The following is a 27666-nucleotide window of genomic DNA, read 5'->3' as shown; positions in this document are numbered from 1 at the left end:
ACTGAAAACTTACATTGATACATAAAAAAATAATAGGATCCACTGAAATTAATATTAAAAAAAAAATCAAATGCAGCCCAACCAAGATCTGTTGAGGAGCACCCGCCCCCCAACAAATCCAAAGGAGCAAGCACAGAATGGAGCAGCAGAGAGCGCTGTGCAGAGAAGAAGCGAATCAACCGCTAGTACGAACCCAAGAAAGAGCCTGCGACGTTGCGTACCAAACCCTGCCTAAAGTTTGGCGCGGCTCTGAGCACTCAGCGCAGGAATGCGGCTCTTTATAATCCTGGGCAAGGGGCGGGAATAAGGGAGGAGCCGGGCAGCTCTGGGCTGCCTCCGGTGCGGTTGGTGCTCGCTCTGCGGTTGCAGCCATAGCTGGCTCAAGCGGCGATACATAGTAGCTAGCAGCAGCAGCAGCAATCCCACAAGTGGTTTGTGCGCTGCCGCTGGAGGAGGAGCTGATCGGGGCAGCCAGTCCGCCGGAGGGAGCTGCGCTGGCGGCGAGAGGCGAAGGAGGAGCGTCTGCCCGGGGAGGAGCGGGCGAAGAAGTGCAGTGACTTCGAGGAGAGGCTGTGCCCGGCTGCCAGCAGAGCCGCTCGCCAGGTGGTCACTTCCCTGCAGGTGAAGCCAGCCCAGCCCAGCGCGCGGGGGAAGGGGCGCGCAATGGTGCCCTTGGCAGGCACCCGGCGGGACTGCGCTGCCCTCCCGGCTCTGCGAGACCACGGCAGCTGCTAAGCCGGGACCGTCTCCGCTTTCCCCGCCCAGCGGCGGGCTGCAGGACTCGGAGCCTCCGGCGGCGAGGGATAGGGCGGCAGGGCGAGCCCGGCGGGCGGCGCAGCATGGCATCTGCTTAGCCCCGGCGAGCGGCACCAGCAGAGCCGGGGACGCGGCGCGGGGCTCCGCAGGGATGAGCGACAGCAGCGAGGGGATCAGCTTCTCGGTGCCCAGCCCGCCGGGCGGCGGCTGCCTGCACGAGGAGGGGCTCGGCGGGGTCAGCCGGAGAGCGACGGGGGCCGACGGGGGCGCCCGGAGCCTCCTCCCCGCCCCGGCCGCGCCGCCAGCCGGCACCTACTGGAACGAGGACAGCGGCGCTGCCTGCCCCGTGGCGGGGACTGGAGCCCGAGCCAAGGGCGGCTGCACCAGGAGGACCACGGTGTCCTACGTGATCAACGAGGAGAGCCAGGGGCTCCTGGTGGCGGCGGAGAGCGGGGCCCTGCAGAGCCTGCGGGAGGCGTGCGAGGCGGTCGGGGCCTCCCTGGAGACCTTGCACTTCGCCAAGCTGGACTTCGGGGAGACCACGGTGCTGGACCGCTTCTACAACGCAGGTGAGCGACCGGCCCCTGCTCATCGCCTCTCGCCCTGCTTCCTGCCCCTGCCTCGCTTCCCCTTCTCTTTCTCTCCTTCCCCTGGGCAGCAGCCCGCTCAGGGAGCCGCAGCTCTCGCCCCTCAGCCCCGGTGTCGCTGGCTGGCGTGGGCCCTAGTTCTCTGCTTCCTGTGGGAGCCCACAGTGTACAGCTCCCCAGGGGAGCCACTGCCAGGGCTCTGCTTCGCTCTTTCAAAGAGTGGTGGGATGTTTTTGTCACCTACTTGATTACCTGTTTTCCTGGGTGTGACATTCTGGGGTGCACTCCAGACCAGTGAGGGGCTGTGTCACCCCTGTCCTGGGGCTGCCCGGAGTTTTTAGCTAACATACCACATGCGGTCCATATCAGACATAAGTTTGACCCAATTGGTGTAATGTGTCAGTTACTACCTCTAGCACTCATTTCACATTTTCTTCAGTGGAGTCAACTCAATTCAATGGCACTTTATTGGGATGACATGCTATACAAACCTTACCACAGTGTCGGCAAAAGACAGACTCCCCACAAGTGATTGATGGGGTAGGTGCATCCCACTCAGACTGAGGTTACACATTGTGTTTGAGGTTCCATTTCCTAGACCATCCGTCATCCCTGGCCACTCCTGAACTGGTGGCAGTTTGCTATGTAGCACAATGCCATCTCTTCCCTTTTCTCATAGGGTCAGGCCCAGTTTTTCATATCAGATGTTTTTTATTATTCCTGACAGTTTCAGGAAATACCTTTCTCATACTTCCTGGTAGTTGGGACATTGGAGTAGAAAGTGTGTCACTGTCTCACTCTCTGCCACATTAGTTGGTTAGTGGCTCCTCTCCTTTTAGTCAGTGCCCCCCAATTTTCTACTCTAGTCATTGATTCTGTATTAAGTGAGCGCCTACCTGAGTTTTGCATATTCCGCTGGGGTGGAGTCAATAGGGCTCTGGATGGGAATAAGGGTCCACCCGATGTAACTGTATGATCAGGGCCTTACATAGTATTTTAATTCTTACAAAGCTTTTCTTTCTTGGTGTTTTTATTCTTTTATTGAGCTATCACATGGCAGTATAGTTTAAAACAGATTCTTGGACATGCTTGTGGTTTGTTCCATGTCTTGACAGAGAGCTTATTTCTTGGATCACCATCTCTTTCGCTGGTGCTTAAATAATATCCCTCAGGCCACCACATTGTTTACATGGAAAAAAATAATATTAGCTAAACCACATTAAATAGTTTCCTTTAATGTGATTTGGGGGAAAAGAAGGAGGGACTAATAATATTAAGCCAGCTCTCGACAAACCACCAGGCAGTGCTCTTTGGAGCACTGGTTGTTTACAGAGCACAATTTAAAATATCCATATAGTGTGTTTTGACTATTGTCCCCGCTACTGTACCAGGGCACACTGGGCCTGATTTTCAAAGGTGCTGAGCTCCTGCAGTTCCCATTTACTTCAGCTGGAGCTCAGAACTTTTGAAAATTAGGTCCAGTGTGAATATTTCAACAATACCTTTGTGCTGAACCAAAATTTGGGATAGTCTTTATATTTGTATGCATGGAAGTGTATACATTATATATCAATTGCATAAAACATTCATGACAGACGGGATTAAACAGAACTATGTATATAGAGTAAAACAGTTGCCAAGAAAGTCCCTGAACTCCGTGTTCTACCATGAATTACCTACAGTTGCAGTAGCAAATTTGAAACTATTTGACTTGCTGGCAGTGTGTACAGTAAACTATCTGCTATAATCAGTCTGGCTCCACTGGCAAAAAAGATTTGCATATACAAGGCCATCCAGAGCTTCTTGTTATCAAATGGGTAAGGTAAATGGGGGGAAATAGCAACGGCCTATCAGAGTCATAAAGACTTTATAGAACCAGAATGATCATGTTAAATGCTCTTTTCCTCTTATTTTACAAAAGGAGGGAGCAGTCTGACTGCGAGAGAATTTGGAGCTAAGTTTTGACCACGTCTGTATGTGTTTGGAACATGTTAGCTAAAACGTTTACAATAACGTTTTTCTTCTTCTTTTTTTTTTTTTAACCAGTGCAGTAACAGCAGGTATCAGTAATCCCCTCTGCTTCTGCAAGTAGAGGTAAGATGATACCTGCATATCCTGGCTGGATGGTGTGCCACTTCCACTGCATGCTCCCTTACACATACATGTACGTGCACATGCACACACATCGCTCTTTGCAAGCCCCACCACACAGGCTTTGGTGGGTGGTGGCAGGGCCTGCAGTAACTTGTGTGGCCTCCACTCCATCCTGTGGAACCTGGACTTGATGGGAGCTCAGAGACGGTGGCAGTTGACTGCCAGAGGAGTTGTGGTGTCAAATGGCAGTAGGGAGGCAAAAAGGTTCCACGTAGACCCCTTTTGTCTCCATGTGCTGATAAAGGGTTTGGGTACCAAAACAACCTGCTACATTGGAGTGGGTAAAACCTTGGAATTGCCACTCAATTTCTCAGCTTATTCCCTTGTAGGACTATCAAGAGATTCCAGTATTTATGATTATAGAATGATAAATTCACTTTCCCTTCAGCCTCATGTGCCTGCATCAGGTTTTCAAATTCAGATTATATTAGGTTTGGCATCAGAATTTCAGGATAGAAACTCTTGTGATGAGAGATCAGACTTGAAAGTGAGCTCCTTTAGTTCTGGCAGTTGGAACTCTGGCATATAATAGCATAATTGCACACTTAGGTAATGCATCTTTTGCCTACTTATTTTGATGGCTTTTGAACAAAAGCTATATAAATGTAAAAACCTTGCCATAATTTATATGAATTTAATCAAAGTACTGTGAAATATACCATGTCATTCTGCCTCTATATCAGGGGTGGGCAAACTATGGCCCTCGGGCTGGATCCGGCCCCTCAGGGCTTTGGATCCGGCTCGTGGGATTGCCCCCAGTGGCGCTGCTGGTCCTGCGCCGCTCTCAGAAGCGGCCAGCACAACTGCGGCCCCTGGGCTGGGGGGCAGAGGGCTCTGTGCGTTGCCCTTGCCTCCAGGCACCGCCCCCCGCAGCTCCCATTGGCTGGGAACGGGGAACCGCGGCCAATGGGACCTTCGGAGGAGGTACCTGGAGGCGCAGCAAGGGCAGTGCATGCAGGGAGCCTGCCCTGGCCCCGGTGTGCGCCGCTGCCCCCCCGGAGCCCCTTTAGGTAAGCGGCGCCAGGCCTGAGCCTGAACCCCACCTGCACCCTGCCCCCCAACTCCCTGCCCTAAGCCCCGTGCCTGCACCTCGCACCCCTCCTGCACCCCGACTCCCTACCCTGAGCCCCCTCGTAGACCCCACACCCCTCCTGCACCCCAACCCCCTGCCCTGAGCCCCCTGCTGCACCGTTCACCCATCCTGTGCACCCCAACCCCCTGCCCTGAGCCCCCTCCCACAGTCCGCACTCCTCCTGTACCCCTGCCCTGAGCCCCCTCCTGCACTCCGCACCCCTTCCCTGAGCCCCCTCATACATCCCGCAACCCTCCTCTGCCCCAATCTTTTGCCCTGAGCCCCTTCCTGCACACCACACCCCCTCCCACATCCTGCACTCCCTCCCACACACCAACCCCCTGCCCCGGCCCTGCATGCAATTTCCCCACCCAGATGTGGCCCTCAGCCCAAAAAGTTTGCCCACCCCTGCTCTATATGGCAGCAAAAGCCAAATACTGTCCATAGGGGCATGCATCTCTAACCTAATTTATTTTTAAAAAATAGCTCAAAAAATCTTAGGTTTACTAACTAATTCAGTTAGTAATTGTCTGGTATCTAGATGCACTTCTGAAAGATAGGAATGGGAGACCCCATAAATGAGGCCCTGGGTAATGCTCTGCTCAGATGCCCATCCCCCCATCCCTATGGAATGCGGTCTCTGAACTTTTCTGGAGTACACCATCTTATGTATCAGCCTCTGGATGCAAGGTGTCTGATAATTTGAAGCTGCAACAGTCAGTAGCTTTTGGGAAGGCTCTTGGGGTTTTTACTTTTCTCACTTAAAATCTCCTAGCTGCTGCCAAGGGAAGGAAATGTTCCTGCCATTGTATGCCTCCTTCAGAGCCTCTGGGTTACTGCCAAGGGAGGTGTCTTTATTTTTCTTGTCCTTATCTAGCCCTACTACTATGAGACTTCCTTTCTTCCCGAAGAATTCCAGCTGCAGCTTGCTGCTCTTATTGCTTTTCCAATTAGTATGAAATTGACCTGATTATTGACAATTTCATTGACCTCTACATGGGTTAGAATAGCAGCCATGAAATTGACTAGATTTGTTAATTTCACTCTGCTACCCTTTGGCAAAACCAGCAAAGGCACAGAAGCATTCTGTCTGGGGACAGGAAGAGAAGATGTCAGCACTTTGACTTGAAAGATTATCTTTGCAACAATAAAGGGTAGCAATGTGATTGCCTTGTACATTGTTGGTGTTATCTAATTAGTCAACAATTAATGAAGCTTAATTTATTGCAATTACTGAATGGGCCTAAAATTCTGTCAGAATTAAAATGAAGAAGTAACGAAAGGAAGCTGGTTGAACAATTCAAGCATGAAATTTAGGTTTAGTGCAGGGGTCGGCAACGTTCGGCACGCGGCTCGCCAGGGTAAGCACCCGGGCGGGCCGGGCCAGTTTATTTACTTGCTGACGCGGCAGGTTCGGCCGATCGCGGCCCCCACTGGCCGCGGTTTGCCGTCCCGGGCCAATGGGGGCGGCGAGAAGCGGCGCGGGCGAGTGATGTGCTGGCCGCGGCTTCTCGCCGCCCCCATTGGCCCGGGACGGCGAACCGTGGCCAGTGGGGGCCGAACCTGCCGCGTCAGCAGGTAAATAAACTGGCCCGGCCCGCCAGGGTGCTTGCCCGGCCCGCCAGGGTGCTTGCCCTGGCGAGCCACGTGCCGAACGTTGCCGACCCCTGGTTTAGTGTAAAAGATTTTTTATTAATTATAGTTGGTCAAATCCTGGTTTCACTGAAGTCAACAGGAGTTTTGTTATTGACTTAAGTGGGGCTAGGATTTGGCCCTATACAAATACAAATGTTTTTTTCATTCTTCTCCTGCTTCCAATTTAAATGATATATTATGGAGAATTAAACATTCCCTTTTACTATGTTAAACCCAGTGACAGCAGCATTGAGCTGGTGTGCATGAGAACATAATCAGACTATCTTCATTGTCTGAAAGAAAGAAATAAAAATGGCAGGAAGCAATGTAAATAGGGGGAATGAAAGGCAGGAGGACTCAGGACAAAAATGAATTAGACTTAAAATGATGTGATTTTCATATGGAACTGTGTTCTTTGTATTTAAAGGGATACTATCAACTTAAATTTGGCCTAAAATATAGTAGTGCTTGAAACCTACACCTTGCACCACTAAGAATTTGAAAATGAAACCGTTTTAATTGATTTTTTTTTCATTGCCCAAGCTGAGAAAGGAGCAAAGAGCATACATACATCGTGACAAGTAAGATGTTTTCAATTCATCCCCCCTCCCACACACACACACTTTTTCATAATCTAAGGTGCTATTGTAATCATAGAATTGTAGGACTGGAAGGGAGCTTGGGAGGTTATCTAGTCCAATCCCCTGCACTCATGGCAGAACTAAGTATTATCTAGACCATCCCTGATAGGTGTTTGTCTAACCTGCTCTTAAAAATATCCAATGATGGAGATTTCACAACCTCCCTAAGCAACTTATTCCAGTGCTTAACTCCCCTGACAGTTAGGAAGTTTTTCCTAATGTCCAACCTAAACAGCCCTTGCTGCAATTTAAGCCCATTGCTTTTTGTCCTATCCTTAAAGGTTAAGGAGAACAATTTTTCTCCCTCCTCCTTGTAACAATTTTTTATTTGCTTGAAAACTGTTATCACAGGGGTCAGCAACCTTTCAGAAGTGGTGTGCCGAGTCTTCATTTATTCACTCTAATTTAAGATTTCGCATGCCAGTAATACATTTTAACATTTTTAGAAGGTCTCTTTCTATAAGTCTATAATATATAACTAAACTATTGTATGTAAATTAAATAAGGTTTTTAAAATGTTTAAGAAGCTTCATTTAAAATTAAATTAAAATGCAGAGCCCCCCGGACCGGTGGTCAGGACCCAGGCAGTGTGAGTGCCACTGAAAATCAGATCGCGTGCTGCCTTCAGCACGCATGCCATAGGTTGCCTACCCCTGTGTTATCATGTTCCTCTCAATCTTCTCTTCTCCAGACTAAACAAACCCAATTTTTTCAATCTTCCCTCAGAGGTCATATTTTTTAGACCTTTAATCATTTTTGTTGCTCTTCTCTGGACTTCCTCCAGTTTGTCCACATCTTTCCTGAAATGTGGCGCCCAGAACTGGACACAATACTCCAGTTGAAGCCTAATCAGCGTGGAATAGAGGGAAGAATTACTTCTCATGTCTTGCTTAAATGCTTCTGCTGATACATCCCAGAATGATGTTTGCTTTTCTTGCAACAGTGTTACACTGTTGACTCATATTTAGCTTGGGATCCACTATGACCCCCAGATCCCTTTCCGCAGTACTCCTTCCTAGGCAGTCATTTCCCATTTTGTATGTGTGCAACTGATTGTTCCTTCCTAAGTGGAGTAATTGTATTTGTCCGTATTGAATTTCACCCTATTTACTTCAGATCATTTCTCCAGTTTGTGCAGATAGTTTTGAATTTTAATCCTATCCTCCAAAGCACTTTCATCCCCTCCCACCTTGGTATCGTCTGCAAACTTTATATGTGTACTCTTTATGCCATTATCTAAATCACTGATGAAGATATTGAACAGAACCAGACTCACAACTGATCCCTGCGGAACCTCATTCGATATGCCTGTCCAGCTTGACTGTAAACCACTGATAAGTGCTCTCAGGGAACTGTTTTCCAACCATTTATGCACCCACCTTATAGTAGTTCCATCTAGGTTGTGTTTCCCTAGTTTGGTTATAAGAAACTTGTATGTTATGTATGTAAAGAAACTTGCTTACATCATGATTTTTAATTTTGAGAGAGTCCCTTTAAAATATATAATGTATGAAAATGGTGCAATCTGACAGAGAGGACTGCACAGAAAACAACCTATTGGAGTCAACGGGCCAGTTATGTGAATAAAGAAGAAGTCACCTGTGTCAGTAAGGACTAAGATCCAGATCCGCAAAGGTATTTAGGTTCCTAACTCCCAATGAGAGTTAATACCTGAATACCTTTGAGGATTTTTGCCTAATTGTCTGAGCAGAGATTTGGAAGATCAGGCCTCTAATAATTTTTGGGGGTAATACTCCTCACAAATAATGCGCTACATACAAATCAATTGTAATTTTAAGCAGGAGATTTTATTTAGGGTAACACTGTTTCTTTTTCTTAATGGTTTGTCTCGGCCTTTTAGAATAGTTTGAATTTTAGGTGATCTCTGATGTAGTTTCACTTCTGCACTTTCGCTTATCACCCCCATTGAGAACTTGGAGGAATATTAAGTAGCATCCAGTGTCAGAAGTAAACACCAGTCATCAGCACCACATGTACAATAGTCTTGTTCTGCCATCTTTGCCTAGCATTCCACTGAAGTTGGTAAATGCTGGGACGCTAGCACTGTCTACACCCAACAAGTGAGTTTTAATTTAATACCTGGAGCATTCAAGCAGCTTCAGCATTCCTCCTTACTCAGGCTAAGTTCCTTTTAATTTTAGCAGGAGCTTTGCTTGAGTAATGAGTGCCAAATCAGCCTTAATAGCTGTATAATGAGTATTTGGGAACAGTACGTGTATTGAGGTTACCATTTTCCTCACCACCCCCCCCGCCCCCAAAATCAGATTTTGAAGTCAGAAGGGACATTATTATAATCTAGTCTGACCTTCTGTAAAACACAGACATATTATGATGTGTATTTGAACTAATACCTGGGAGTGACTAGCTGAATTATGGATTCAGGTTGTCTAGAAAGACCACATTCAAACTAGATTAAAGCAGTGTTGCATTACTGTAGTTGAGTTATACCAAGTTCTCTTCATTCAGCTTAATTGCCAAGCAGTGCAGAAGTACTTCATGAATTAAAAGATGAAGGCATATACACATGGGGGTAAAATCAACAAACAATAAGATGGAGAAATATCAATATATAAACCAAAAATGCAGTATACCAACATAAGGTTTTCCAAATGATTCTTTTTAAACTGAAAAGGAAATTTGTAGAAAATGAAATAATTATGCATTATAATGGCCAGATCTCAGCACCTAGAGATCCTGTTGACTACAATGGGGTATATGAGTGCTCAGCGCATTTCTGAAAATCAGGCAATAAGTGAGTAGACTAGCCACGGCGTATATCTAGCTCATGTAAATGACTCATTTAGTCTTGCTTACCTATTTATTTTAGAAGACTGAAAATTAGGATTGATTGTTGGCTGTGGAGCTCTTTACACAGTCACTTATTATTACACATGCTGCATAAGAACAAACGCCTCACAGTCTAGCTGAATGAAGAGCAAAATGTAAACAAAGAGCATACAAAGAAAAACAGATAAAATTCAATAATCTAAGGTATCAGGCCTGTCCCTGCATGCTCTCCGTGAATGAAAGTTCCTCAAAGGCGAGGTGAGGTCTGAGTGCAGAGTGCTTGCACTATCAGGCCCATTATTAGAAACCCAGGTGAGGATATGTGCTTTGCCTAATGCAGTTTCCTTTACATTGATGGGACAATTTCCTATGTTTGTATTTTAAAATCACTGCAGAGTAGGGCTAAATATTCACTTGATTCGCAAAATAAATTGGGTAGATGTGCTGAAAGCAATTTGGTTTTGTTGTTATTGGGGGGGGGAAGGTCTTTCAAAAATGCTTTTATAAAAATACTTTATACTCTAAAGATAAGTACTATGTACTGTCCTTGGATTGAGATGGTGAGAAATCTTAGAGGTCCTTATGCTTCAGGGCACAAGCCAAAAACAAACTGAAGGGGGTTAGGAAGAAACTTCCCTGAGGGACAGGTTTTTCCATTATGGTCCCTGATGGGGTTTCTTCAAATCGGGTTTCTCTAACGAGCTGCAGTGTGGATGCGGTCCACTTCAGACTATGTTGCATATCTTTCACAAGTGTCCGCTGACTTACTTCGACAGCGGGCTACTAGCTCTTCACCTGGCTGATGACGATGCTATCAAATGGCTGGGCACACTGCGCTTACACTGAGAGATGGGGTTTCTTGTACCTTCCTCTGAAAGAATTGGTACTTGGCTGCTTGCAGAATCAGGCTAGCTGGACCACTGGGCTAATGCAGTAAGGCAAATCCTGTGTTCCTATTTCTTGTTCGCCTTGCAACGTTTTCTGATTACATTTAACTTATATTTACTTTTTTTAGTGAATGGTAATGTTATTTACATAGGAAATGTAATATCTAGATTTTTTCTTTATACCCAAAGTTGCAGAAAAATTGATGGAAGATACGAAGATAAATTATATAGTGACTAACTCAGGGGGATTCAATCTATACAGAGTCATTTACTTTAATAAAGTCCACAGACTAAACAACTTGACTGATGTGTATTTTGCATCATGCAAGTATCTCATTGTGACCTTGTGAGTGTATTGCTCTGGAATTTTTTCCTGGCTTCAGCTGCTTATTTTTGAAACTTTTAATGTAATTGCAAATACTATTCTTCTTGGGTCTCTAGTCCTCCTTTTAATCCTAATAAATTGTATGGCTCAATAATATTCGGCAGTAGTGAGTTTCTCGTGTTAATTAAATATTGATACTTCCAGTGCAAGCTAATCTAATCAGACATACCAGCAGGGCTGTCCTTAGGCATACGCAGAATACGCAGCTGCGTAGGACACCACGTAATTTGAGGCACCAAATTTCGTGGTGCCCTAGGCAGCTGCATGCTGCGTAGGCAGCGCCTGCTCCAGTGGCCAGCCCCATCCCCCGGCCAGCCCCCCTGCTCCGCCCCCACCCTGCCCCCATTCGACCCCTGCCCCTGCTCTGCCCCGCCCCACCTCTTCCTGCCCCTGTTCCGCCCTCATTCCACCCCTTCCCCCGCTAATCCCCTGCGCTGCCCTGGGACTCCCTGCCTTGCTGCTGCCCCCCACAGCTCCTGCCCCTGTGGCCCTGCAGGCCTTGAGCTTAGCCCCCACCCCACGGACCGGCTGCTCCCTCCGCAGGGGGGGTGCAGGTGCTCAGGCTGCGTAGGGCACCACCATAGGTAGGGACGGCCCTGCATACCAGTATTGAGTGAGGGTCAGGGAAGGAATTCCCCCATAATGGCAACTAATGAATAAAGCAAGTTGAGTTCACTAACAGCTAGAAAAGTAAAATTGAGTTAGTCTAGTAGCAGTGGTCTTGTAGCTTTTACAGATTTTGGCTGGAAACTTGGTGTCAATCCCATGGCTTAAAAGCAGTACTGGAATGTACTTTACTTGGGGAAATTTGGCATAAAGGAGCAAATCTTCAGAGACTCAGTACAGTCATGTGGTGAAGCTGAATTTGCTTGGAAGATGTATAACAACATCTGTGCAACATTTCCTCTATACCTTGCATAGCTTGCTATGATTGCACAGTGCAAGTCTTTACAAGGACATCAGAGTGAAGAAAATCAGTGCTGATCTAAATTCCTGGGCTGCTTTTCTGATAGTATTTTGTTTACCTTAGGAGATACTAAATTCCAGTGATTCCTTCTTTGGCATACTACTGACACTAGAGCTTATCCAGAAAATTGGCCAATAAATGATTTGTATCTGAGTTTAAGCTTTCCTGGAATTCTGTCACTTAATGACACACCAGCTCTCACTTTCTGTCCTTGAAATCCAAAGAACTAATGTTCTTAATTCCTAGCAGTTGACTTACTGTTTTTCTCAGCATAAAAATACATGCTTCCCACAATATTGGCTATTTATAGTAGCAGTAAAACAGCACCCGAGTTGTAATTACTACCAGCTCTCAAAGTGAGGCAGCATGGAATGGAAGTTTGCAGTTACTCCTCTCACCGTTTAATTCTCTCTACTTCCTGATTTTATTTTACTGATGCAAAGTTTCAGACATTTGAAATGCTGACTCTCCACCTGTGATTATGCAGCATTTGTTTACATTGCTATATTTAGTATTTGAACATGGTCTTTTCTGCAGCAGATGGAAAAAGGGGGAGGGGGCTGAACCACTGCCAGTGCTCTGTGGAGCCATGCCGAGACAGGCCATGCTAAAATAACCGCTCTGATTACAGGGTCTGTGGCAGAAAGAGCTATCCTGAAGTATTATTGTTTTTGTTAATTTTCAGGACTGAGAAGGTCTGCCATAAACCATCCCCCATTTAGGGTTGCCAGTTTTGGTTGGACGTATTCCTGGAGATTTAATCACATGACATAATTTTTAATTCCTGGAGACTCGAGGCCAATCCTGGAGGGTTGGCTACCCTACCACCAACCCTTTCCCACTCAATATCAATGGGACTCATGTTGAGACAGGTCACACTAAACCACACTGTGCTGCTGCAGTTGGTTAGAACCAAGAGATGCTGAGTGACTGAAAGAACTAATAACACTATTGCTGTGGAGAGTAGAGCTGATGACTCAGGTCATATCCCCACAAAACATTACTATTGCTGCTGCTAGGTGTCATGGGTACAGGCCGATTACTTGCCTAACTAAGTGGTCTGGTTAAGGTGGGATGGAGCCCAGAGAAGAGAAATGGAGGTCTGAAGAATCACTTCTGGGAGAAATCAGCTCCCAGTTGTAAAAGTCACTAAACCACTGTGTGTTGAACTGTGAGTCTGAGAGATGAAGATGGATAACATTTTAGACTGGGATTTCCAGAGAGGGTTAAGGCAGTTGGGTGGCCAACTCCAGACTCCAATAGGCCCCTTTGGTTTTAAGATTTAGACTGGGATTTGCAATCTGTGGACAGTTTAGGATACATCCTAAAGCATAAAATATAGATATTGTCCAAGTGCTTCAGAACAGAATGCCATATACTTCTGAAAAAGGGGTACTTATTTGGGTTTAACTCAGTCTGTTTCAAAGATGGATCTAAAAATACTGTAGGCCCACAGTTTAATTTGCCTGCTTACTGTGAGAGTTTGTCAGGTAACTTGTGAAGAATATTACAAAATTTGGGATTTTCAGAAATTAACTAGTTATTCACAAATAAATCTGCCATTGTTTGACCAGCTCTAATTGTTCTAATCAGATGACGAATGTTCCTGCTTTGCCACTAGCCTGTTGTGTGATCTTGGGCAAGTCACTTGCCTCTTCATGCCTCTGTTTCCCTCACCCCATCCCTTTGTTTAGATTGTAAACTTTTCAGTGCAGGGACTGTTTCTTACTATGTGTGTGCACTGTACCAGCTAGCACAAAAGGACCTTGATCTTGGTTGGGGTCTCCAGGCACTATTCTAATAATCATAAAGATGAGTCAGTAAAGCCTGTTCATGCAATCCTTAGTCAATCAAATCTCCTGTGGATACAACTGAGATCCTTGAGTAAAATGTATAGATTCAGACTCTAATTGGATCATAGAAGTTGGAGATAGAAAAGGCCAAATCTCAGTGAGCATGTAAAGTGCAATAGCATAATAGAATTGGCATTTGAGCATGATGTATGAAATATTTCCCTCCCCTTTATTAATACATTGTTACATACTAAAATGCCAAGAGAAGTGCTGCTCCATGGAACTATTGCTGCCTCTTAAAGTTCAGTATAGCCATAAAATTATCAGCATGAGTCCCTAAAATGTAGTTCCCAGAAAACTGGGCAAAGCTAGTTGCAACAGTAATTTTTACTTTCAGGAGTAACATAAAATGAACAGACTCCCTTCTCCCCCCCTGCCCCCCCCCAACGATTTTGACACTCTGCTGTTGCCTCTTCTCTAGCTGTGACTGACAAGGGTATGTGGCAGATGGAAATGACTCCTGACCTTACTACAATCATACTGAGATGTTTACTTCATTTTTTAATTTTAAGTTTAAATATGTTTATGAAATATAAAAGCACAATACAAAAGGAGCCTGAATAACTGTAACAAATGAAAATAAAACAGAATACAAAAATTCTATTAGAAGAGGAGGGCAGTGTATTCCTATGTAGATCTAAAAGGAGCAAATAAGAGAGTGAAAAGACCTAATAGATCTTTTAGCATCCTTATCCCAGCCAATGCACGACTGTTCTCTGCAATGAGTTCTCCAGTGCACTGTTCTGTTTCAAAGAGTAAAGCTATGGCATACTTTCATGGAATATTATCCTACAGTATGAGCTCATTTTATTTGCTTAGTTTCATTTAATTTCTCTTGGCCGTAATTCCTTCAACCACTCTGAACAATTCCTTTGTTTTTAGAAGTACTTGTTCTTTCTGTCTACACCATTGAAACAACAGTGTGAAGTGTCCTCTTACTGTAAAGAATCAGAGGACAATCCAGGTGTTTTTTCTGACGACAATAAAGGAGTTCAGTTCCATGGCTGGGAATGCTTCCATGAGCCAACATATCAGGAAGCACCTGTCACAAGTCCATAATAATTTGTGTTGAACTGCAGCCCAAGCGCAGCTAGAGATAAACATTGGTAATTTACATCACAGTATCTTCATTCGTTCTTCTGTAGACATTAAGGGCACAAAGAACAAGTACTTCTAAAAACAAGTTTATCCCTTGATACAAGCAAGTGTAGCTCTTGTTTAAGTCAATAAAAGCTGCTTATTATTAGCAGATGCAGAGCTATATGCCAGGGTTGAATTTCTGCCCTCCCCACCCTTCAAACCATCCCTTTAAAAAGCAATGGCCAAATTTTTAAAAGATATTTAGGCACCAAAATATACGGCTAGGCACTTAGTGCGATTTTATCAGTATCTTTTGGTGCCTAAATAGCTTTAAAAAGAATCTGGTCCCAAACCCATTCTGGGAGTCACTCTGGAACCTTATTAGGACTGAATTAGCTGATGGCTCTTGAAGATGATGTGTTCTGGTTGAGTGAGCAGTTGGGTATTTCTTCACTGCAGAGTTAACCAGGATGCTTATTGGGGCATTTCCTGTAACCTGGGTCCTGTCCACACAAACAAAGCCCATTCACACAAGTTTAGTGGTGCTTTCAGCATTGGCTTTCTGGCTTGTCTCAGGCTTAGGCTAAAGCCTGAGTGAGACGTTCACTTGGGTTGGCAATTTGCCCATTTTGTAGTGAGGGCTCAGGATAAATTATTTGAGCATTGATCATTCCTCCTGTGTGCCCAGAAGGACAGACAAATCCCCCACAATTCAATGGAATGGAATCATGCAGCAGCTCAGCTTACTTCAGCATGCAGAGCTATGGGCTATGCCCCCAAAAGTCCTAGCATCACACACAGGAACTGTGCAAATGTATCTAATGTTGGATTAGTTTTAACCTAGACACATGCAGACTGATAGTAAATGGCATGCAGGAGTGGGCCCAATGACTTGGCATTTTATGTGTTGCAACCTGGATCTCCATTCCCAACAGCAGCCTTTGGTCTCTTGCTTCTTGGAGCTCATGCAGTTTGTGGAGGTGGCATGCTTGGCATCCAGGGAGAAGACCAGAAGCTGCTTGCTGCATGGACACTTAGCCAATCCACAGTTGGAACTAATAAGTGTTTGCCAGATACCAGGAACAAAGGGCTGGAAACTTTCCAGGCCTCCCTAGGAATAGCCTTTGGTCAGGTTCAAGCATCATAAGGAAGACTTTGCATTTGAATCCCTGTGTGAAGTGCAGTCACAAAATAATTAATGAGGTTTTATTGATCACATTGGGTAAAAATAAATGGTTGTTATGTTTATCTGGATTATTTACATATCTGTTTTCATGAGATCCATTGTATTTTTTGCTTTGTTCAGAACCAAACACTTTGGTGCTTCACTACTACTAATATTTAATTCGGTATTTGGAGAGCTAATCCTGTAACATCCATCTTATTTAAAGCCTTTACAGTAGTCTTGCAAAAATCATAATGAAAATTACTCCCCCCATAACAAAACCTACTTTTCTAGCCTTATGATGATGAAGAAAGTACTAAAGAAAAACCAGACCTGTTCAAAAAACATGTACTTGTGTGACGAGTAGAATATTGCAAGGCTGCATGAATGTCTTGCTATGGGAGGACACATCTCTGTAAGGGGTTGACATGACTGTAAAAGGCTTTCACTTCAACAGCAGCCTATTACAAGAATACATTCATGAATGCAGGAACAGAAAGCTGTGGTGTTGTTTTTTTAAGACTAGGTAGCCTGAAAGGTGAGTGGTTTGGTTGCTTCCATTTCATCATTGCTGTCTGAACTTGTTTTGACTTTGAAAAAGGGAGCATTAAAGTTGAAGAATTTCTGATCACAAATCAGAGGGGAGATGACAACAATGGGAAAATGGACGTATATACACTATAAAATATTACTCCTGAGGGAATTCTGTGCCAAAAAGTAAAAAATTCTATGCACACAATATTTTAAAGTTCTGCATATTTTATTTGTCAATAAATAAATGTGGAGGCCCCAGCATGGCATGGGGGAGCACAGGCCACTGGCTGCGCAGAGGTGGGAGATCACCCTGCAGCCCTCCCCCAGGACATGGACTCGGTGGTGAGGTTGCACCAGATCCTTACACAGCGCAAGGGCTAGGCCTGCCCCAGAAACACCCCAGGGCTCTGCTCCTTCATGGCAGGTACACCAAGTGAGAGGGACAGAGTCTCACAAGGCTCACACGTTTGTCCAGCCTTGGCCCCGATCCAGGTGTGGTGCAAGCAGGCTCAGCCCGGTAGGATCCAAGTGTAGAGGGGTTGAGTGTGGGGGGGATCCAGGTGTGGGGTGAGAAGGTTCTGTGTGGGGCAAGCTGGGGGAGGTGTCCAGGTGTGGGAGGATCTGGATGCACAGGGGCTTGTTGGGTGGGTTCTGGGTGCAGAAGGAATGGGACTCTGCAGAGGGGTCCAGGTGAAGGTGGTTGGGGCTGAGTGGGGGGGGTGTCTGGGTTCGGGAGCTCCAAATCTGTGGGGGAGGCTCTCCAGGGGCCTTGGGTGCAGGGGTCTTGGTGGGGAGTTCTGAGTATGGGGGGGTGAGGCTTGGGGGGTGTCTGGGTATAGGGGTGTCCGGATGCACGGGTGTTGGGCGGATGGGGGAGCAGCTCTCTGCATAGTGACTGCTCCCCCTGTGGCTGAGGAGCGATGGGGTCAAGAAGTGTGTGTGTGTGGGGGGAGGGGGGCTGCAGAGCTTCCTGCAGCTGGGGGAGGTTTGTGGGTTTGACCCTGCCCTGGCTGTTTCTTTCAGGAGAAGAGGAAGTTCTATCCTCCCCCACCCCTAGCTTAGCTGGGACCATCATGTGAGCCCGGCGTCTGGTAGGAGCCACCAGCCAGGGTGTCTCCTGCCCGCCCCCTCCCCCTGCAGTGATTTACATCTCTGCAAGCTGCTCTGGGCGCCCGAAACAACATGGCCATGCTGCTGAGGAGGGGCACGTGACTGCTCTTGAGGCTTCCCTCTGCTTCCCCATCATTTTCTGTGGAGAAGCAAAGAAATCTGCAAGAGGAATTAATTCTACACATGCACAGTGGCGCAGAATTCCCCCAAAAGTAAAATATGTGAAAGACTGCATGACAGCCCAGCATAAACTAGAGCATCAAAGATACCCTTACAACTAGAAAGCTATTCTATAAAGTTTACTTGTTTCACTGGTGTATTTTGAGGCTTAATATTGTAAAGTGCTTGGAGATCTTTAGGTGCAAGGTGATATAACGTGGTAAAAAACCCCACTCAAGCTTTGGAGTGTCTCCTAATTCAAAAGAATACAGGGGAGGAGCCACTTTCTTACTAAAAAGAATATTGAAGGTCTGCACTGCAGAAAAGTTCCACAGAGAATCAAGAAAGTGAAGACCTCATATTACTAAATTCTGTCTATCCCATCCCTACTTACACCTGATTCAGTAGGGTAGGGTTGCCAACTTTCTACTCATACAAAATTGAACACCCTTGCCCTGCCCTGCCCCTCCTCCTAGGCCCTGCCCCATCCCACCTATTCTCCGAGGTCCCGCCCTCTGCTCACTCCATCCCCCACCCATCGCTCGCTCTCCCCACCCTCACTCACTCACTTATTTTCACTAGGCTGGCTCAGGAGATTGAGGTGTGGGAGAGGGTGAGGGCTCCGGCTGGGTGTGTGGGCTTGGGGGGGGGGCAGGGATGAGGCATTTGGGGTGTAGGAGGGGGCTCTGGGGTGGGGGGTGGAGCCAAGGGGTTTGGAGGATGGGAGGGGGCTGTGGACTGAAGCAGAGGGTTGGGGCGTGGGAGGGGGTACGAGCTCTGGGCTGTGGGTGGAGGTTCTGTGGTGGGGCAAGAAATGAGGGGTTCAGGGTGTGGAAGGGGGCTCCGGGCTAGGGCAGGGGCTTGGGGTTTGGGGGGTGGTGAGGGCTCTGGCTGGAGGTGCAGGCTCTGGGGTGGGCCTGGGGATGAGGGGTTTGGGATGCAGGAGGGTGCTCCGGGCTGGGATCAAGGGGTTCGGAGGGTGGGAGGGGGACCAGGGCTGGGGCAGGGGGTTGGGGCACGGGAGAGGATCAAGGGTGCAGGCTTTGGGTGGTGCTTATCTGAAGCAGCTCCTGGAAGCAGCGGCATGTTTCCCCTCCTGCTCCTACATGGAGGTGTGGCCAAGCAGCTCTGTGTGCTGCCCCGTCTGCAGGTGCTGCCCCCGCAGCTCCCATTGGCCGCGGTTCCCGGCCAATGGGAGATGCAGAGCTGGCGCTTGGGGTGGGGGCAGCATGCAGTGCCCCCGGCTGCCCCCATGTGTAGGAGCCACTGCTTCCGGGAGCCGCGTGGAACCAAGGCAGGCAGGGAGCCTGCCTTAGCTCCGCTGCGCTGCCGAGTGGACTTTAAACAGCCCTGTCAATGGTGCTGACTGGAGCCACCAGGGTCCCTTTTCAACTGGGCGTTTCGGTTGAAAACCGGACACCTCGCAACCCTAGGGTAGGGCCAAAATACTGTAGTGGCGCTTTTAAAATATACTAAATTCTAGGCAAGAGCTCTCCTGCTCCTCTGTCATGGGTTGTGCTAGATGGATGTGTAAATGGGAAAACTTCCAGTCTCTTTTGTTTAATTACTTCTGTCTTGCTCTATCTCCTATTGTGTTTGTGTATGAATGAGCAGTATGCTGATAAATTGATGCTTTGTCTGGTTTCTCAACTTTTTCTTCAAGAATAGCTGTCTGCCAGCTGGCCTCAATGAAATCCATCATATTTTATTACTAGTTGCAAAATTCTCTATGACCATCATCAGGATTCAAACGAATAGATCACAAGAAAGAGTGTATAAGTTGAAATTTTTAGAACTACCGTTCTTTCTGTCTTAATCAGTCAGTGTCCGGTTTCAACAGACCTGAAAATCAAATGGCATTTACTTGCATTAGATTTACAAAACTGGGAAAAGAGTTTATATTAATTATTGAATCTGCACAAATCTGAAATGCAAGCAAATAAATATAGTAGGACTTCAGCAGATGTGAGAGCCTTTTGTTAAAGGTAATATTGAGGCTTTTATCTGTAATTGTAGTGATGAGCAGGAGAAGTAGATTATAAAATCAAATTACATGAGATGCAGAACTCAATGTGGTGCTTTCACAACATTGTCAGAGTAGCAGAAGAATAAATTGTATTCTCTTAGTAACGGGATGGGAGAATTGGCTTATTAATGACTATCTCTCAGATTCTCTGATTTATAACTATAAAGGATACAGTAGCAAAGCTCAGATTAATCTTGAAATAGTTTTGTTAATATGAAGATTAAATAAAACTAAATTGATATCTCTCTGCAAACTCCTAGGTACTCAAATTCTGAATGGAGCTTAATATACAAATGTGAAAACAAATGCTAAAATAGTCCATGGGGGGGAAAAATATAGTGTGTGTGTGTGTGTGTGTGTGTGTGTATAGATATAAATAAACACACACACACACAGTGTGTGTGTGTTTATAGAAGTATATCTTTTTATGAACTGTTTTAGTATTTGTTGTCACACCAGTACATTAAGCTCTATCCGAGAATTTCCTAGGTATATGCACACATTTTATATTTATCTATATCTACGTGTGTATTTCCTGTTCATATTCTGGTGTATTTTAAATTCTGGCTAAAATAAACTCTGCTTCAGTCTCCCCATTAAAGTAAGAAAGTTTGTTGTAGTTTGTGGAATCCTGCAAGTCTTCCATTTATTTTCCATGGGAGTTGTGCGCAACATAAGACTGGTGGTTTTTACACAGGCAGCCATGTAACTGTATTTAATATGTTGAAAGCTTGCTCTATGAAACTGTGACCTTGAAGTGCTGTCTTTTATAGTACTGTGACACTATTTAATTTCTCCCCACCCAACCCTAAATAGTGTAGTGATTCTGATGAATATATGACTTGTGAACTTTCAGAGAAGTGTTGATTTATATTGCCAGTCTCAGATGGAAAAAGCTTCCAACAGGAAAACCATGTTAAACACTTGTAGTGACAACAAATAGGCAATAAATTACAGCAATATAAAGAAGGAATGGTATAGGATGATGGGTAAATACTATCTTTCAGTGCATTCTAAAGAGAAGGTCAGAGCTATGAACCACATGGAATGTTTTCATTGTTCTATAAAAATAACAAGAACGAAGTGCCTAGTTGAAACAAAAGTTAAGTATAAAATAACTGGTATGGTATGATGTGAGAACAAGCCGACCACACTGGTGGCATTATGAAGCGGGCTAACAAACTGGGCAATGAGGGTGAGGGGACTGACCCGATTCTGATTAGAGCTGGTCAGAAAATAGGGTTTTTTACATGGAAAATTTAAACTTTTTGGCAAAATATGAAAATGCAAAATATTTCAATTCAAAAGGGTTCTATGATACTTCATGGGAGTTGTAGTTTGGGTGTCTTATGCTTCCATTCTTTCAGGGCTGGGTTCTCTGGCTGGACTACATCTCCCATGATGCTCCACATTCTCTCCACTTGGAGACGGGAGGAAGGCATCATAGAAGTCTCTGACTATGGTGCCTCATGGGAGATGTAGTCCAGACTAACAATTTAGCCCATAGAGGAGAATGACTGCCTTATACTTCCAAATTACAACTCCCATGAGGCACTATCGTGGCATTTTGGTTTTCAGGTGTTAATTTTGACAACAAGATATTGAAGCTTTCTGTGGAAAGCAGAAACTTTTCATAAAAACTTAATTTTCCATCAAAATAATTTTGACATACATTTTCCAGCCAATCCTAATCCTGATAGGTTTACTTTTAATGTTAAAATTTCTTTGTAGTTTGCATTAGTTTACTGAATCTTAGAAGCAAATTTTGTTCCTCTTTTCCCTTCCAGGAGTTGAGGGCCCTGGATCCTTAAAGTGTGGGCTTTTTGGCACAGGGACTACGCCTTCTTATGCATCTGGGAACCACCACAAACAAATGATAGATGATTATAATTAGGGCCCTACCAAATTCATGTCCATGAAAAACACATCACGGACTGTGAAATCTGGTCTCCCTCCATGAAATCTGGTCTTTTATGTGCTTTTAGCCTATACTATACAGATTTCTTGGCGGAGACTAGCGTTTCTCAAATTGAGGGTCCTGACCCAAAAGGGAGTTGCAGGGGGGTCACAAAGTTATTTTAGGGGATTGCGGTATTGCCGCACTTCTGGGCTACCTTCAGAGCTGGGCGGCCGCAGAGTGGTGGCTGCTGACCGAGGCAGCAGTGCAGAAGTAGGGGTGGCAATACCAAACCATGCCATCCTTACTTCTATGCTGCTGCTGCTGGCGGTGGCTCTGCCTTCAGAGCTGGGTTCCCAGCCAGCAGTTGCCGCTCTCTGGCCATCCAGCTTTGAAGGCACCTTTGCCACCAGCAGCACTGCAGAAGTAAGGGTAGCAGTACCGCAACCTCCCCTACATTAATTTTGTGACCCTCCCACAATTCATTTTTGCGTCAAGACCCTTACAATTAAAACACTGTGAAATTTCAGATTTATATATCCGAAATCGTGAAATTGACGATTTTTAAAATTCTATGACCGTGAAATTGACCAAAATGGACTGTGAATTTGGTAGGGCCCTAATTATAATGCATTGAAACTAGTGTGTGTTGCATTGTATTGGAGGTAGAATTGAGGGAGCTTGCATGCAGGGATGAAGGAGGGCACAAACCTTGTGTGTGCCACACAGCACAGTTCAATAGGGGTTGCTTGTTGGCTGCCATGGATGTGGGACTTGGGGTTACAGACAGTCAATCTGTGAATACATGGCTCGGATGGTCATGTATGTCTGTCTAGGTTGCTATTTTGGCCCCCACCACTGACATGTCTGAGCATAGTGACCACAGTGTTAGTAGAGGCAACTGCAGATCTACGGCCTTGGTGGTCACCATGAAACAATCTGCTGCTGCTTTGCAAGAGGAATCTTTCCCCCATAATCTCCCCATTGTAGAGTTCAGTTAATTGGACTGCATGGCAATGTACAGGATTTGTCCATTAATTCGTAATGTCTGGTATAGACTGTACATTCTCCTTGAGTCTTCACTTTGCATGGGGAAATGCTGACCCCCAATAGTAGAATTAATTATTATTAGTTAAATTTTCAGTATCTTGCAAAAATTATCTTAAAAACAAATCATCCTTGACCTGCACTCCCCTAGACACAACTAAGTATATATCTGTCCATTCCAATACGCATAAAGGATTTGGTATTTTTTAGCAGCTATTTAATTTCAGTCTATCAGGGTTCCTCTGTGGTGAGAATGCTATACCAGAAGGTCTTATAATTAGACCATAATGTGGAAGATGAAGGAAGTGGGTGTGTTGTAAAAGAACTGAACAACATTTTAGAGGCTTAATTTGGGCTCAAGTTATTGTCAATAAACGTTAAATAGCAGAAAAAGAACCTGGGTTCTGTGGTTTCAAGTGTGGGTTTATATATTTTTATTTTGGACAAATCTCCTTGCTTATAAAAATGTAAAGCTGTCCAGAATGGGAGACACTGTGGGCAGGTGGTGAAGTGTCTCTGTGTAGTCCTTGTGTGATATATCATAATCCTAAACTGTTTCCCCCCACACACACATTTTTACATTTACAGTTCTGTTACCCCTGTAGCAGAGATTTTTACCTGGACAGTTAAATTATTCTGAAAGCTGAGTTTGCTGGACAGTTAAATTGTTCTGAAAGCTGATATTGCTAGATTGGGGAATAAATTGTCTGTGGATTAAAGCTTCAGAGCAATATTCAGCATTGATGCAATTGGGTGCAACTCTCCTTCAAGCCAAAGGAGTTGCCTTGCTTCCACTGACACTGAATTTGGCTCTATCTTACTTAGGAGGAAGATGCACAAGTGAGGGATAATTCATAGATTCCAAGGCCAGAAGGGTTTGTGATCATCTAGTCTGCTCTCCTGTAGAGCACAGACCATAGAACTTCCCCAGAATAATTCTAGAGAATACCTTTTAGACAAACATCTAGTCTTGATTAAAAATTGTTAGTGATGGAGACTCCTCTACAACTCTTTGGTAAATTGTTCCAATTGCTAAATACTCTCACTGTTAAAAATTTTACACCTTATTTGCAGTCTCAATTTGTCTAGCTTCAGCTTCCAACCATTGGATCGTGTTATACCTTTCTCTGCTAGATTGAAGAGCCCATCATTAAATATTTGTTCCCCATGTAGATACTTACAGACTGTTATCAAATCACCCCTTAACCTTCTCTTTGTTAAACTAAATAGATAGACTCAGAGAGCACAATCACAATAAGGTATGTTTTCTAATCTTTTAATAATTTTCTTGGCTCTTCTCTGAACCCTCTCTAATTTATCAATATCCTTCTTGAACTGAGCCCCAGAACTGAACACAGTATTCCAGCAGTGGTCGCATCAGTTCCAAATGTAGAGGTGAAATAAACGATAATAATGCCTAGTGTTACCCAGGTTTTTCAGAACCCAAAGCAGTGCTAACTTAACTGTTTCTTTCCAGGGGGTGTCAGGAATAAATCAATGGGGATACAGCTAAATGATAAATGATTGGTACAAACAAGAGTGCTTTTACCTAAAACTACTCTTTAGGTCTCAAGCACACACACACACACATGCTGTAGCAGTAGGTTCAGAGCATCCCAAACATTGTAGTTACCCAAAGTCTGAGATGGTTTCAAGTAATCAACAACCAGGCTTCCCGGGGCCCTCCTTCCGTCCAGGTGCTGGGGAGTTTAGGTGTCAGCTCCTTGCCCAAAGGACAGCTCCTTGTCAGCTCCTTCCTCAGACTTCTCCAAAGTGTATAGTTTTGCTTAATCTTTTATAACTAACTTAAACGATGCACATAACTCATAGTGACTCCTGGTGGGTCACCATAGTAACCCCTAATGGGTCACCAATTCTCCTAATTTCAGCAAATTACTCATTATCTCTTATCAACGCATTTCTAGTATTTCTGGTCATAACAATAAAACTTATAGGTCAGGGGCACTGAACCAAGGTCGGCTGTCCAAACATTTCTTCCATTCTCATGGTACATTAACTCTCTGTCCCATACTCCCATTCTGATTAGTGAAACTGCAGTCATGTAGCTGTTTGGCCTTGTCTCTCAGAGCCTAAGATTATTCCTAGCTATATGGTATTTGGTTTTCAGCTAGCAGTGGCTGGACACACAAAATGGCTGACTGCAGTACTGTCAATTTCTGGGGTTAAACTAGCTCTGGCACTTTTCATCCATAGATTTTAGAGCTATTTGTAAATGAGGCAAGTATCGGGATCCTTAGATAGGGAAACTGAGGCACAGAAAGGTTTAAAGTGATTTTCTCACTGTTAGCATACCTGGGAATAGAACCCATGTCTCCTGAATCTCAGTCCAGTGACCTGTTCACTGGGTCACACTTGATCATGGGATGTGGGTAGGATATGGTTTATCTTCTGTGCTGTTAAGCTAAATTTGAAAGGACATGGCCCTTTCTGTTAAACAGGTAGAGAAACAATGCACAAAAGCAATAATATCATATAGAATGGTTAGGCATTAAACTATTGTAAACACTACTAACATGATTCTAAATTAATTGATAGGCAGTTTTATGATAAAAGCAACGAGGAGTTCTTGTGGCACTTTAGAGACTAACACATTTATTTGGGCATAAGCTTTCATGGGCTAAAACCCGCTTTTGGTTGTCATTTCTGCATACTATACTGCCATTTGGCTCTGAAGATGTGATATGAATGTTTGCGTTGATTGCTATGTACTCTTTACTCTGTAAATAACGAGTAAATACTTTCCTATTTTTTTTGCTATAGCTTTTGGCCATACAACTGACACTAAAGAAAACTAAAATCTTTGCTGTCAATGACTACTTGGCAATACCACGGGAAAAGCAAATACATACCTGTTTATCAGGCCTGCTTAAGCTAATCTTGCAGAGATTAACTGCCTTTACCCCAAGTGTTAACAATTTAGTTCAAATGAGTCATATCCGCTTTCTGTTGTGGGATGCACTAGTGCAATTACCTCTAAGGCTAGGCAGTCAATGTTAGCTTAGTGACACATTGCAGGATACTGACAGTGTCAATTGCAGGATACTGACAATTTCAAGCATGTGTTGATCTGGTGTGAGATTTAAGGTTGCTTCACTAATTGACAAACATTTCTCAGAAAGCTAATGTTTAAAAAATAATAAACAAAATCCAGAAAGTTGATGTGGTAACTGAATGTCCAGATCTATTTTGTAGCAAACCTAGTGCAAACAAACTGTTGCCAAATTGTTCAGGCAAAAATCTCCCTCTTTCTCTTTTCTGGCTGTTCCTTAGGCCCTTTGTCTGACAGACAAAGCTGTCAGTACAAGGTGCTGTCTTGTCATCTGTGCTCCGCTTAGGCAAAGTGAGGAGATATGCATCAGGTTAATGGCCTCTGAAATCTATATGTGGGTCAAGACTTGTAGATAGCCCATAATCATCGATGTAGAGAAATTTGATGAAAATTGCCTTTGCTGTGTAAAGGAAAAACAAAAAAGCAACAAAGATGCACTAGTCATTTTTTAAGATTATAGGAGTCGGGAAAGATTTAGCTGTACTACTTCCATTAAAGCTGCTGTGTTACCAGCTTTCAAAAATCATTAGTCAGACCGCCAGAATGATGAGATTTAAAAATAATTATAAATTTTGGGTTCTTATTTGCCTTCTGGGTTTTTTTTCCTTCCCTTTTCTTTGAGCCTTTGGGCATTACATTGCCATGAGTTCATGTTTTCAAGTTTTTCTCCAAATGAGGGTTAAAGATATACTTCTTTTAAATAGAAGCTGAGATTCTCACGTAATTGCTCCACTCCAGGAGTTGGGGATTTAAGAAAAATACCAAACATCACAAGCGCTGGCAACACTGAAATCTGAGTTTTGTGTAAAACTTCATGCACCACGCTGACTACAGTGAGGGTTTACCTCTTTTTGTTAGTAATAAGCTCCTTCTTTTTACAGTAGTTTAGGTTTGGCCATTTGAATTTGAAATGGCTTTTGTCTTTTAACTTGTGTGTCATTAGGCAAGGTTACTTGTGTCTGTACAGTCGGGTGTCTTGTAGAGTGGGGTCCTGAGGCTGACTGGATCCTTTGGGCATTACCACAACAGAAATAAATATACCTCTACCCTGATATAACGCGACCTGATATAACACGAATTCGGATATAACGCGGTAAAGCAGTGCTCTGGGGGGGGGGGGGGGGGAGCTGTGCACTCCGGTGGATCAAAGCAAGTTCGATATAACGCGGTTTCACCTATAACGCGGTAAGATTTTTTGACTCCCGAGGACGGCGTTATATCGAGGTAGAGGTGTATTAAGACATGACCAGACCCAAGGATTCTTTTCCCACTCTCTCCCCGACATCATGTGTTCGGCTATTGGAGTCTTCATACTGTCCTAAGTGATGGGAATAACTTACTGTATTCTTCTGTCTTCTCTTTATTATTGCTGGTTTTTTCCTTTGTAAATAAGGAAATTAATAAGTGAGAGGAGAATGGAGATTACTGCAGTGGATTGTTTTCTGTTTCAGGGTTTGCAAGCAATTAATCATAGTTTGGCATTTTCTTTTATAAAGGAACAAAGTACATCTGGGAGTAAAAATGGGAAATGAGATTTTGAATATAAAGTGAGACCTTTTTTCATCAAATGAAATAAACTGTGAAATCACCTTGATCACAATTCTGAATTTTTAATATTATAAAAATATTTGTGTATTCTCCTAGTATATGTTAGTACATATGTACCCTTATTTTGATGAGTACTGTATACCTCTGGTACTCCATTAATACTTCATGCAATGTAGCCTGAGTAAAAGGTAAAGTGAGTAAAGAGCAATGTGCATCTCTTGGCATTACATATAGATACTCATTTGTAATAAGGAATCCACATTCTAGAGATGGTGGATTTATTGC

At 44.4% G+C, this 27666-nt stretch overlaps 1 protein-coding gene across 1 annotated transcript in view; it reads left to right on the top strand.

Annotated features, from left to right (window-relative positions):
* The first annotated feature begins 907 nt into the window (after nt 1-907).
* Nucleotides 908-27666, top strand: part of MAP3K5 (mitogen-activated protein kinase kinase kinase 5) — a 154317-nt gene continuing 127558 nt past the window's right edge. The window contains exon 1 of the mRNA XM_065400534.1: nt 908-1325. Coding sequence (XP_065256606.1) covers nt 908-1325 — 418 coding nt within the window. The remainder of the gene's footprint in view (nt 1326-27666) is intronic.

This window comes from Emys orbicularis, chromosome 3 (genome assembly GCF_028017835.1).
Source record: "Emys orbicularis isolate rEmyOrb1 chromosome 3, rEmyOrb1.hap1, whole genome shotgun sequence".
In the NCBI taxonomy this organism is placed as follows: domain Eukaryota; kingdom Metazoa; phylum Chordata; order Testudines; family Emydidae; genus Emys; species Emys orbicularis.
Note: the sequence above shows the minus strand (reverse complement) of the source record. Positions and strands in the feature narration are given on the sequence as shown.